The sequence below is a fragment of the Nuphar pumila genome, chromosome 2 (genome assembly GCF_984573655.1).
Source record: "Nuphar pumila chromosome 2, dmNupPumi1.hap1.1, whole genome shotgun sequence".
Taxonomy (NCBI): Eukaryota; Viridiplantae; Streptophyta; class Magnoliopsida; order Nymphaeales; family Nymphaeaceae; genus Nuphar; species Nuphar pumila.
Genome location: NC_143250.1, coordinates 54,044,129 through 54,057,214, shown reverse-complemented (window position 1 = coordinate 54,057,214; position 13,086 = coordinate 54,044,129). Strand labels below are relative to the sequence as shown.

The 13,086-nt window shown below is 43.8% G+C and overlaps 1 protein-coding gene across 6 annotated transcripts in view; it reads right to left on the bottom strand.

The window, feature by feature from the left end:
- Positions 1 to 13,086, bottom strand: part of LOC149845493 (uncharacterized) — a 65,064-nt gene that overhangs the window by 32,860 nt on the left and 19,118 nt on the right. For all 6 annotated transcript variants that reach the window (XM_089995786.1, XM_089995787.1, XM_089995789.1 and 3 more), the window contains 3 exons: positions 2,251 to 2,295; positions 1,170 to 1,366; positions 409 to 912 (listed from right to left, as the gene is read on the bottom strand). In XM_089995786.1, the coding sequence (XP_089851912.1) occupies positions 409 to 912; positions 1,170 to 1,366; positions 2,251 to 2,295 (746 nt within the window). The remainder of the gene's footprint in view (positions 1 to 408; positions 913 to 1,169; positions 1,367 to 2,250; positions 2,296 to 13,086) is intronic.

Here is a 13,086-nt window from a genome sequence, read left to right as displayed (position 1 = left end):
AGAGGATGAAAAAAAAGCATAAACATATTGATGGGAATCAACAAGCCCTCTCAATTCATAGACCTGTTTTATTTCTGTAATATACTTTCAACAAATTTGAAAGTGACGGCTTTGTAAACAAAATTATAGAAAATAGTGTTTCCTATCAGCTCTGTTGATTGAAGTAACCAGCTGAACAAGTTTAAAGGCTGCAGAACTCATGTCACATAAATGAAGAGGAAAGAACAAAAATGGAAGTTTCATAACCAGGATGCAAAATGAGAAACATAAAACAAAGAATAAAAAGAACAATAAAAGAAATGTGTAATAAAAAAGCCAAGGAAAACACATTTCAGTAAAAATCAAAATCATTACTGAGAAAAATCAAATTAAGAATCCTAACCAGAGAACATCACATAATTTTTCTACCTTATTAAGGACTCAGAACTTTCAACGCGCTCTATAGGGCGACTCGTGGAGAACCGAAACATCCCAGCCTCTGGTGAAACTCGACCATTTTCATAATTGCCATTAATCCTGTCAAAACTATCAGAGAAGGATTCTGAAGCCTCAGATACATAACCATCATTGTAATGAAGGTTTTTCCTCGTGTCCTTATCCCATTCCCTTGATTGGCTCAAATCAGATGCTTCACTAGCAGAAAGACTTTCAGAGGTTTGGGGTTCTGACGTTCTGAATGAGAAAGAGTTCACCTCATTATTTGATATAAGCCCAGCAGCTGCTGCAGCAAGTCCTAACACACTGTCAACAGGAATAGCATAAGCCATCCAGTCACTCACATTTTCCCCATTCATAGAATCTGAACTGGCATTCATTTGTTCCCGCATTCTGATCATTGGAGGAACATAATCTGTTAACGCCATTTCATTAACAAATTGTGATATTCTATCCAAGCGTTCTTGTGCAATAATGCTGTTACCACAAAAAAAAACAGTTGTTAAGATACAATGACCTGAACGAAAAACAAGCAAGTAGTGGAATTTTGGGACACTGTCTCCCATCGAGTACACATAATAAATAACCATGAAAAGAAACTCTTCTAAGAAGATTATAAAAGAAAACTAGCCAACTGGAGTAATCCATTGATCAAATAATGAGTTGCTAAAAATTGTGTAGAAACTGATTATTAATTATCACTCATTAATGATACAGGCAAGGAAGAGGCAAACCTATTTAACATCTCATAATGCAGCTCAAAGAATGGCACTCTTGTAAGTAAGCAGTAACAACGAGGCGCAGAAACCAAAAACCGGCTGCAACCAGGCGACTGTGATAGGGGTGATACAACACCTAATATGCCAGGTGGCCTCTGAACAATTTCTTGGACATGCAAACACACCCCATATAAGGTTGCATTGCCCGCAACCTGTAAAAAATAAACAAATAACACCTCATAAGCATCTTGATACTCATTTAAATCTGAAGGGAAAATAAAGAACGGCAGATACTAGAGATGGCCATATTTAATGAACTGCATAATGAAACCAAGATTTCTAGGGAAACATAAACAGAAAAGTAAAGTGAAAACCTTAAGCACAGTATCACATCTCTAAGACAAGTGTAGTATTTGTGAATGCACCTGGAATGATTAACACACGACATTGGAAAAAGGATCACACACAAGATGCTGACCTGCTGACAAAAATTCAGATTCACCTCTACTTTTCAACTGTCGACATAAATGGAAAAAATACATAAACCAACAAATGGAATATGCAACTCTATACACAAGCTTGGCAAAATTAACAGAAATTTAGGACTCAAATTCTTGCAAGCGGGTCATCGTAGAAAATGGAAATCCAATACCCTCGCAACTAACACAAGGACAACTATTAACCAGATTACGATCATATAATCACCATGCTGTTCGTTGCATGCCAACATATCCAATTAAACATTAAGTGGAAGCAAGCTCCACAAAGGAGCATATACATGCCAATACATAAATAGATGGCAAACACCAATAAAAATATGCTCCTAAAAGCAACCGGCTGAACCATCATAACATACAAAGTGGTGAAATGATCTTTTAAATCAAAGTACTGACCTAGGACAAATAAGTGGTCCAACTCTATATTATAAAGAACGGACACAATTAAAGCCACATGGATCAAACCAAGATGGATATGACAGTACAAAATCAATCCCTGATAACTGTTAAAAGCACACTGACATACCTGAATGACAACCTAATCTACCATTCATCCATTCTGAACTAATTGAGCCAAAAACAAAAAACCAAGAACTTACTTTGAGTGAAAATATAAAAGCCAAATCATCGCTGCTCATATGTTCCTGCAAGGAAAAAGAATAATAAGCATTTCAGAAAAAGAATGATTTGCACTAATCAGCATAATCTAGACTCAACAATAAGCTCTCAAAACACAGCAGGGCAAACTAGATGACAAACATGCAGAATGAACAAGTGAAAGTTTATTCCCATACATAATAATCAAGCAGAGGGATAGACTGCCAGATAAACAATGGTATTACACAATACCACATATTGCCACATACTTCAAATAACACAACACGGTAATGCTTCCAAAAACCAGCCACAAAAGTTAAGTTCTGGCTTCCCAGACTGGAGAGCCACACAGTGTGACCAATTGCAGCATAACAGCAAAGCTTTTGTAGACTGATGATGGAATATTATTCTTCCATGACTCCTCGTAAAGTGATAGCACAATTATCAGTACTGACGGTGCCTGCCTCCACACTCCATACAGGAAACACATCACAGACATTTAGCATTCGTTGACATTTATATGTCAACCAGTAGACGCAAGATGTTACTTCCTGAAATCCTCTTGATGATGCTCCTTCCTTGATACAACAACAATCAAACAGGAGGTTTTACTGCCTCCAGGTTGTGACTGTTAAAATATTATGTATCTTTTAACTGTAAACTGAAATACCCATCAGGGGTATTTCAGTCCTTTTACTCAATAGGTGTCAGCCACCCTAATGGGCTAACATTTTTACTTTTTCTTTTTTTATTTACTTTTGCCTTTTACACCTTTTTTTTTTAAAAGGGACAGCTCCATATAGCTGTTGGAGCTGCCCCAACAGTCACAAATGTGACCGTTGGGTGCAGCTCCAACAGTCATATTGAGCTGCACCCTGTGGCTTCTTTTTGCATTATAAATAGGCCTTAGTGGCCCTTGTAAACACATCATTTTTTGTGAGTGCATATGCAATAACAATGCTTTTGTAAAGGCCCTCTTTAGAACTTATGAATTAAAGTTTATTTTGTTTCATGCTTTTGTGCATGTGTATACGTGTCTTCGTGCACTTGTGAGTGTTCTCATTTGTGCCTTTGTGCACTCTTTGTATTTCTTGTATTGTGGTGTTACACACAATCGCTTTTTGTAAAGATTTTCACATGGTATCAGAGCAAGGTTGTTTGGAGAAAGAAATTGGTGTGATTCTTCTCAATATCAAGTGCTTCGGAAAACGCGCCTTCAACTTTTTGGTGATTGAAGTGGAGACTCTTTTTCATTCAATATTTTAGAAGATTACTACAACAAGAAAGATTTAAAATCTTATTGTGGTACGTATTCTTTTCTTTCTTCTTTCCTCTCTAATGGGTGACAAAAACTCTCATTTTTCTCTTGGTTTCAAGCTAAATGGCTCAAATTATCACGTGTGAGCCGAAAATATGGAAGCTCACATCAAAGGGAAAGGGTTTGGGGGTTACATTCAAGGCTCAATTCCGGAACCAGAGCCTAAAATTACTTTGGTTAAAGAAGGGGAAATCAAAATCCTTGAGGGAGATGAAAGAACTAATGCTTTTAAGAAATATAATAGGAAACATGAGGAATGGGAAATGAAGAATTTCAAGATCTTGTCTTGGATTTTCTCTTCCGTTGAGACAAGGATTAATGCCAACATTATAAAGTTTAAAAAGGCTTCTCAAGCGTGGGAGTATCTTGAGAAGATGTATACTTCTAGGGACTTGTCCCATAAATATTATCTTCAAAAGAGAGTGTTAACTCTTGTTCAAGGTGATATGTCTATAAGAGAGTATTTTGCGAAACTCTCTTCAATTTGGGATGAACTTGCCATGCTTGAACCCAAATGGAGTGGAGAATCCATAGAGCTTCGTCATAAGCAATTAGAAGAAGACCGATTCTTTAATTTTTTGAATGGGCTAAGGCCCGAGTTTGAGTAAATAAGATCTTCTCTCCTATCCTCTTTTACCTCTCCCTCTCTTGAAGATGTCTTAACTAAATTAAGTGGAGAGGAAACCCGTATGGGCATTAGCAAGCAAAATCCCAGTGTGCTTGCAATGTCCACAAATCAAGAAGAATGTGATGGTGTTAATGTCGTTTCTAGACCCGGTAACAATTTAAGAACATATAGACCTCCTCATTTTAAGAATCAAAATCAAGGTAATCAAGGAGAAAGAAGAGATTATAGCAAAATCTCGTGTCACTTTTTGCAAAGAATCGGGTCATATCAAACCGGTTTACCCAAAATGAAAGAAACTTCTAGCAATGGCAACTACATCTCAACCATCCAAAGAGGAATCTTCAAAAGAAACTCTATCTCTCAATCAAATTGTGGAGGCTCTTCAATCTCTTCTAAAGGGAGCTATTTCCGGTGCCGTCGTATCCACCTCTTCTCCTCCAGGTAAAACTTCTTGGCTCTTAGATTCGGGTGTATCATTTCATATGACCCCAAACATTTCATCTCTTTCCGAGTATTCTAAAAATGTGTCACCTTCTTTTGTTTCGACCGCGGATGGTACTTCTCTTGAAATTAAGGGAATCGAAAATTTTAAAACCCAAAACTTATTTATTCCAAAAATTAGACTTATACCAAAATTAAATTTAAACTTGCTTTCCGTTTCTCAACTCATGGACCTTGGGTGTAACATTCAATTCTCATCTAATAAATGTTTAATACAGGATCATCGGTCTAGGAGATTGATTGGGGAAGGCTCTAGGAAAGGAGACTTGTACTATGTGGACTTTCTTCAAATTCCTAAAAACACCTTTTGTAATGTAGCCCAACATAAAGACATAAATGTTTGGCACAAGAGACTTGGTCATCCCAACATTACCAAGTTATCCTATCTACATTTTGTTAAAGATTTTTGTAAAAATACCTTCTCTTGTAATGATTGTATTCTTGAAAAAATGAGAAGTATACCTTTTGAACCAAGAACTATGTTTAGTACTAAACCTTTTGAAATTATTCACTCGGATGTTTGGGGACCGGCACCAGTCATATCCAAAGGTGGTTTTGCTTATTATGTGATTTTTGTGGATGATTTCTCACGATATTGTTGGATATATTTTCTCAAACATAAGCATGAAGTTTTTTCATGTTTTAAAATATATCATATGATGATCAAAAATCAATTTAATAGTAATTTAAAGATATTTAGGACTGATTCCGCAGGTGAATATCTCTCTAATGAGTTTAAGAAATATCTAGAGGATTGTGGCATTGTCCATCAAAGATCGTATCCTAAGACCCCACAACAAAATGGTTTGGCCGAAAGAAAGCATAGGCATATCATTGAAACCACTAGAACCCTTCTCATTTCCCAAAATATTCCTAAAAATTTTTGGGCCGAAGCGGCTCTTGCTTCTGTCTATCTTATCAACCGACTTCCATCCAAAAATTTAGATAAAATTTCTCCCTTTGAGATTCTATATGAAAAAGAACCCGATTATAATAGGTTGAGAGTTTTTTGTTGTAAGTGTTTTGTTCTTACCGATAAAAATGATAAACTCTCACCAAAATCCATTCCTTGTGCTTTCCTTGGCTATTCGGAAACTCAAAAAAGATTTCGATGTTATGACTCTAAGAATGATAAATTATATGTTTCAAGGAATGTAACTTTTTTGGAAAATGATAGTGGTTTTGAAAAAAATGAATCTCATTTAGAAAATGCCGATTGCTCCTTTCTTTTTGACCTTTTATCTAAGGATGATGAATCAACATATAATAGTGAAAATGAAATTGTTGTGATCAACAATAACTCCAACCCTTCTACCCCTCAAGAAGAAAATGTATCTAGAGATAGAGAACCCATCACTTATTCTCATAGAGATAGAAGCACCTTTAGGAGTGCCATTGAAATATATAGTGAACCTAGTGAGACTATTTTCACTCATGATTCTCATCCTAGGAGAACTGAAAGAACTAGAAGGACTCCCTCTAGATTCGTATCTTTTGATTCTTTCTCTCCTAAATATCGAGCTTGTTTGAGTGTCATTCATTCTTATTTTGAACCAAAATTTTTTGGAGAAGCCAAACGGCAGGGGGCTCTGCCCCCCCTGTCGGTCGATCTCTCACGGAGAGGAAGAAGAGGTGGCGGAAGGAAAAGAAAAGGGGAGTGGAGGTGGGTGCGTACCTGGAGAGTCGCCGGAGCGGAAGGCGGTGGCGGTGGGTCGTCGGCGCCTTCGCAGCTGAGAGAAGGAAAGAGGTGGCCGGCGGCGAGTTTGGGGGTCGTCGGGTAGAAAGGCATCGTCGGCGAGGTCGCAGAGGGGAGGCAGTCGCCGGCGAGGGTGGGCTCCGGTGGTGTTGTCGCCGGCGGCGGCCTAACAGGACTCTTCGGCAAATCACCAAAGACGAGGGAGAGTCGGGGGGTATCGGGGAGAGAGAACGAGAGAGGAAGAAGGGGGCGGGGGTTCTCTTTGAAACCCCTACCTCCATGTCTTCAAAACACGGTAGGCGGTGCCTCCATTTGGGTCTGGGTCGGGTCCGGATCCAACCCGAATCCTAACTTAATTTTTTTTCCAGTTTATTACAGTCCTCCCACTGTGCCCACCGACCGAAGAAAAGACACAGGCAGGGGGCTCTGCCCCGCCCTGCCTGACGTAAAAGAACAACAACAGGGGAAAGTCCCCCTGCCGACGAGAGGCGACGACAAGGGGCTCCGCCCCCTTGTCGATCCACCCAAAGAGAGAGGCAGGAGGGGGAGTCCCCCTGCCGACTGGAGGCGACGATAGGGGGCTCCGCCCCCTTGTCGGTCTACCCAAAGAGAGAGGCAGGGGGGAGGAGTCCCCATGCCGACGAGAGGCGACGACAAGGGGCTCTGCCCCCCCTGTCGGTCGACCCAAAGAGTGAGGCAAGGGGGAGGAGTCCCCCTGCCGACGAGAGGCAACGACAGGGGGCTCCGCCCCCCGTCGGTCTACCCAAAGAGAGAGGCAGGGGGAGGAATCCCCCTGTCGACAAGAGGCGACAACAGTGGGCTCCGGCCCCCTGTCGGTCAACCCAAAGAGAGAGGCAGGAGAGGGAGGGGGCTGCCCACGAGAGGCGACGACAGGGAGCTCCTCCCCCCTGTCGGTCGACTGAACACGGAGAAGAAGAAGATAAGGGTGCGAGAGGGGAAAAAGAGAAAAAAGAGGGGAGAAGAGGCCTACCTGGTGGTCGTCGGAGGAGCTTCGGACTGTCGGACGGGAGGTCGCAGGTGGCGACGGGTTGATAGGGGTCTTTGGGTTGGCACGCCGGAGAGGATCACATGTGGCAGTGGTTAGTCGGCGAGCAGAAACAAGGGAGAGCGAGAGGCGGTCGAGGGAGAGAGAGACGAGAGAGCGGAAAAGGGGAAAGGGAGGTTTCGAGAATCTCCCTCCCTTTTCCTCGCTGTCTTTAAAAGACAGCGAGGGAGGCGGTGCCTCAGTTGGGTCCGGGTCCGGGTCCGGATCCGACCCGAATCTAAATATTTTTTTAATAGAATATCAGGCATACTTCTTCACCAAGGGGTTGTGTTTTCCAAGATTTAACTTTCTTCTTGGCAAACTTTCGGTTATGTCACCCTAAGTTTGGGGGGGTTAAATTGTATCGTATCTTTTATATATCTATGTCACATGGGTGCGGGTGCGACACGGGTGCGGCGCAATTTTAAAATTTTTGGACACGGGGACTCGGCTATATATATATATGCACAGACACACAGTCTGTGTCTGTGACTGCAGCACAGACAGTGCACAGCCAACAGCACAGCACAGCACTGTGCACAGACTCTTTTTATTTATTTATTTTAAATAAAAATTATAAAAAAAAAATCATTTTTTAGGGACAAATGGACATTTTTGGACTTTGTCAAAGTTGACTGAGTCCAAAATGTGGACGGCCTCGACTCGTTGACCAAGTCCAGGCCGAGTCCGAAGCCGCACACGTGTCGGGGCGTGTCGACCCGGGTGCGGCACCTCCCTAGCCGAGTCCGTGTGACATAGTTATATATATATTTATATATAGAGAGAGAGAGAGAGATACATATATATCTCGTGTATATATATATATATATATGTGTGTATATGTATCTATCTAATTATATATATATAAATATATATATTTATACCAATAAGGGTAAATCAGTCCTTTTAACCTCATTTTACGCATATTCTTTTTTATAGAATATGTATGTATTTTTTTCTACTTTTATTTCTTTTTTATTTTTATTATTTTTATTGGTTTTGCTTTTAGCACATGGAAGGGCCCACACGATATGATTGTTGGGCCCTCCAACGGTCCTAATTATGACCATTGGAGGGGTCCCAATTGTAACACCCCAATTTTTGTAACCCGAAAAATGGTGAAAAAAAAATTTAAATACCTTTAAATCTTTTAGCAGTTAAAAGCGGAAAAACACATTTCGTACGAAACTTGACATGCTACTACATATAAACGTTTGCAAACATATAATTCTGGAATTTAAAATTTAACAACTAATTAACCATGCATGAAATAAAATCAAAGTTCCACAATATCCAAAATTAATCACATTCGTCCTTGAATTGAATTAAAATAAAATCAGAGTTCAGAATCTATAAATCAAAAGAAAGATAGGCTCAGTCCCCGTCGCAACCTTCCGCCTTCGCACGTAAGTACCTACTCTTCTCCTGAAAAACATTAAACCATATAGGGTCAGACAAAACATGTCTCAGTAGAGTGAAATATGCTAAACTTGTAAGACGAAATTACAAGACAAAGATTTCAATAGAGATTTCATGGTTTAACATTTAATTTAACTTAACAATCATACAATTAATCATGCAGGTTTAGAATTTTCACATTTAACAGAAAACATTAATCCATACATTCAAAATACCAAAGGCATGAACCAATAATATGCATGACTTACCATATGCAGAAGCCCTTCAATGCATGAATATTTTTCTTATCTTTAATTATATTTTCTTAATTAGATGATGCATGTGATGCCAAATTTAATGCACACACCATTTAAGTTATCACTTCTTAGCTCTGCTGATACGACGCAGGCAAACATTCTTAGATCAGGACCATGACACAGGACGTGTTTTACATACAGGGGTGGCTTTAGCCTGGCCAGGTCCATTCACTAAGACGGGGTGAGGGACGTTAATACGAGAGAGATTCCCAACACCTTTCAACCCGATGCATCAGTGTAATAAATTGAAAAAAAAAATTAAGTTAGGATTCGGGTCGGATCCGAACCCGGACTCGAATGGAGGCACCGCCTCCCGTGTTTTTAACACAGGGAGGCAGGGGTTTCAAAGATAACCCCCGCCCTCCTTCTTCCTCTCTCGGTCTCTCTCCCCCGACCGAGTCTTTCCCCCTCTTCGTCCCTGCGGCCACCGACGCCGGTGACTCGCCGTCGGCAACCGCCCTCATCCCGCGCGCTGCAGGGGGCCGAAAACCTCAGGTGCTGGCCATCTCCTTCCCTCTTTGCTGCGAAGGTGCCAGCGACCCACGGCCACTGCCTTCCGTTCCGGCGACTCTTCAGGTACGTTTCCCCTCTTTTCCCTTCCTTCCACCACCTCTTCTTCTTCTCCAGGGGAGATCGACTGACAATGGGGCGGAGCCCCCTGCCGTCGCCCCCCATCGGCAGGGGGGTTAGCCCCCTACCTTTCTCAGGATCGGCCGACAGGGGGCTGAGTCCCCTGTCGTCGGCAGGGGGACTCCCCCCTTGTTTCTCTCATTGGGTCGACTGACAGGGGGACAAAGCCCCCTGTCGTCGCCATACGTCGGCAGGGGGCTCCGCTCCCCTTGTCCCTCTTGTTTCGCCGGCAGGGAGCGGAGCTCCCTGTGTCGGCCCACCTTTTCGGCAGGGGCTTCTGCCCCCCTGCCTTTTGTGGATTTCTCGGCAGGGGCAGAGCCCCTGCCTTTTCGTGGTTCTTCCGGCAGAGGAGGGGCTCGCCCCCCTCCTCTCTGTTCCTCCTGCCACGGCAGGGGAGGGGCCGAGCCCCTCCTCCCTGCCTTCTGCCACGGCAGAGGAGGGGCTCGCCCCCCCCCTCCTCTCTGCTCTCTCTGTTACGGCAGAGGAGGGGCTCGCCCCCCTCCTCTCTGCCCTTTTGATCGGCAGGGGAGGGGCTGAGCCCCCTCCCTGCTTCGTGTTACGGTAGGGGAGGGGCTGAGCCCCCTCCCTGCTCTTTGTGTTGACAAGGGGGGGGGGGGGGGGGGCGAGCCCCTCCTCCCTGTGTCTCCTAACAGCAGGGGAGGGTCAACCCCTCCCTGCTCCCTTTTGACAGCAGGGGAGGGTCAACCCCTCCCTGCACCCTTTGACAGCAAGGGAGGGTCGAACCCTCCCTGCTTCTTCTTTTGGTCAGGGGAGGGGTCAATCCCCCTCCCTATGCCCTCGTCGTTCAGGGGAGGGGTCGAGCTCCCTCCCTGTGCCTTTTCTCTCTTTAGGCAGGGGCATCACCCCTGCCTCTGTTGTTCTTCGGCAGGCAGGGGCAAGGCCCCCCTGCCTCCCTCTTTGTATGTCGTCTAGCAGGGGCGAAGCCCCCTGCCTCCCCTTCGTTGCTGACAGGCAGGGGCTCTGCCCTTGCCTCTCTTCTACTTTGTCAGGCAGAAGCGCAACCCTGCTTGCCCTCGCTTTATGAGGGCAGGGGTGCAACCCCCCTGCCTCCTCGAAGTCCGCTGACAGCAAGTCAGCAGGGGCTCGCAGCCCCTGCTTCTGCTTCTTGTGCTTATAGCAGGTGCGCATGAGCACGATGTCCCTGCCTCTGCTTCTCTTACGTCAGGACGACGATAGTGCCCCTGACTTCCTATTTTGGTATTGCTTGCTAAGATCGTTACTTTTGCAGCTCGTACGACGGATCCCGCTCGCGCTCCGCGACCCGAGCCACCAATCGCGTTCATCCGCGAACGACAGCAAGCTTGCAACTCTCAAAGGTAGTGGAAGATTGCACAGAAGACTTGGACAATTGAATTGAGTTCAATTAACTAAAAAGGACAATCAAATAAATATATATGCATATATATATCATATATATTTATATGAGTACGTATGTAACTCAAGGACGCGGTTTCGCGATCCTTGTCCTTTACTTTGCCGTCGTGCATCACACAAAGGTTCTGCGTTGCACTCCTGCTTACGGTCTTTACTTTGCCGTTGCGCGTTGTGCGAGGGTTTGCGTTGCACTTCTGCTTACCGCCTTTACTTTGTCGTTGCGCCTAGGCTCTTGCTTTTGCATATGTGTTGGTATTGCCTTGCTTTTGCAGATGACGTGCAGGTTCTTGCTCTTTGCGTATGCCTTAAAGGCATCCTCGTGGAGGATGCAAGAGACATCTATCACTCACTCTTGCGACAAGAGTTCAGTTGGGAGCTGGCGATACATCCTCGTCTAAGGAGAGGGATACCTCGCAAGGATCCTGGCTCTTCGTGCGTGCAGTCTCGCAGAGTCGACTTGAGGTTTCAGGGAGCTGCGCAAAAGCATCAAAGAGTGCTCCAAATCGAAGCATTTGGAAGGTTGTGACTGGCTGGTTCTGCTCGCCTTTTTGGCATATCTCAGGTGATCCCGAATTGGGGGTTCAAGCGAACTTCTTAGCGGGTGTTCTGTTGAGAAACCCGTACCCCGTTTATCTAGGCCGGTATCGAGTCATGCGAGACATGTAGATACCCCGATAGCGGATGTGATTCGAGATAATCACATGCATAATGTTGGCACAAGGTACTGCTGTTTCAAAAGATAAAGTAAAGTAGATAAACTTTACATCTTTGTGAAACACTCCTGTTGAGGCTTCTATTGAGGAGCTATACCCCCTTCATCCTAGAGTACTTGTAGTCGTGCACGACACGTCTAGTACTGCGATGATCGGATGAGACGGTCGTGCGACCTCGAACAACGCTAAATGCAAAATGTTGTAATCACATAAATGGCCTCACATTCGCCTTCACAGGCAAGATGCTCGGGTGGTTTAAATACCACAGCATAGAATGGGTCGTTAGTTAAGCAACCCCTAACGTACCTATTCGCTTCTTTGTGTCTGTCAAGGGAGAGGACAGAGCGGTACAAACTCCAATGGACAGGTTGTTAACAACCACCCTACGGGCAACGATCCGGCCTCCCCAGTCATTGAAGTTAGGGGAAAGGGGCTACATTAGTTAGCTCAACACTTCTGCAGAAGTTGGATGCGTCCGTGGCACAGCCTCCTTTGGGGAATCCTCTCTCGGCTAAAGTCGTCCCTTTGGAGCGAACTCAACTAGCTATTCGGGTTATTGAAAATACATAGAATAACAGACGCCCGAACTAGTTTCAGTTGGGTCTACGTTTTTGCCTGCGCGTACCCGCAGGTTCGTAATTATCGAAACATAAGGTCTGTTCACACTGGTCGTTGAGTCGTGAGCTTCGCTTGCACTACTGCTTCTCTTGCACTACTGATTCGCTTGCACTACTGATTCACTTGCACTACTGCTTCGCCTGCACTACTAATTCGCTTGCTTGCTCGATAGTTCAATATGCTACTCGTTGAGCTGTGTACGCCTGTTAAGGCGTTACTCTAGCTGGTTAAACTGCTTACGCAGTTCTTTGCGGAGTAATAAGGAGTTTCTCATACTAGTTAAATGCTTATAATAGTAGCATTATGCCAGTTGCTACATATTAGCATGTGACTTGCTTTATCCCTTGGTCGAACTGTTTGGTGCTTATTGTAGCGTAGCACTTGTTGGCTTGCATCTCTTATGATTGATGTGATTGCATACAGCTCGTAGTCTACGAACTAGTGGCAACTAGGATTGATGTGGTCGCTTGTCTTATAAGCTGCTTACATATTGTGATATAATTGTTGTCGTATGATTGCTTATGAATGGCTTGTGATATAATGGTTTATGCCTTACGATTAATTTAATTACTTGTTCAT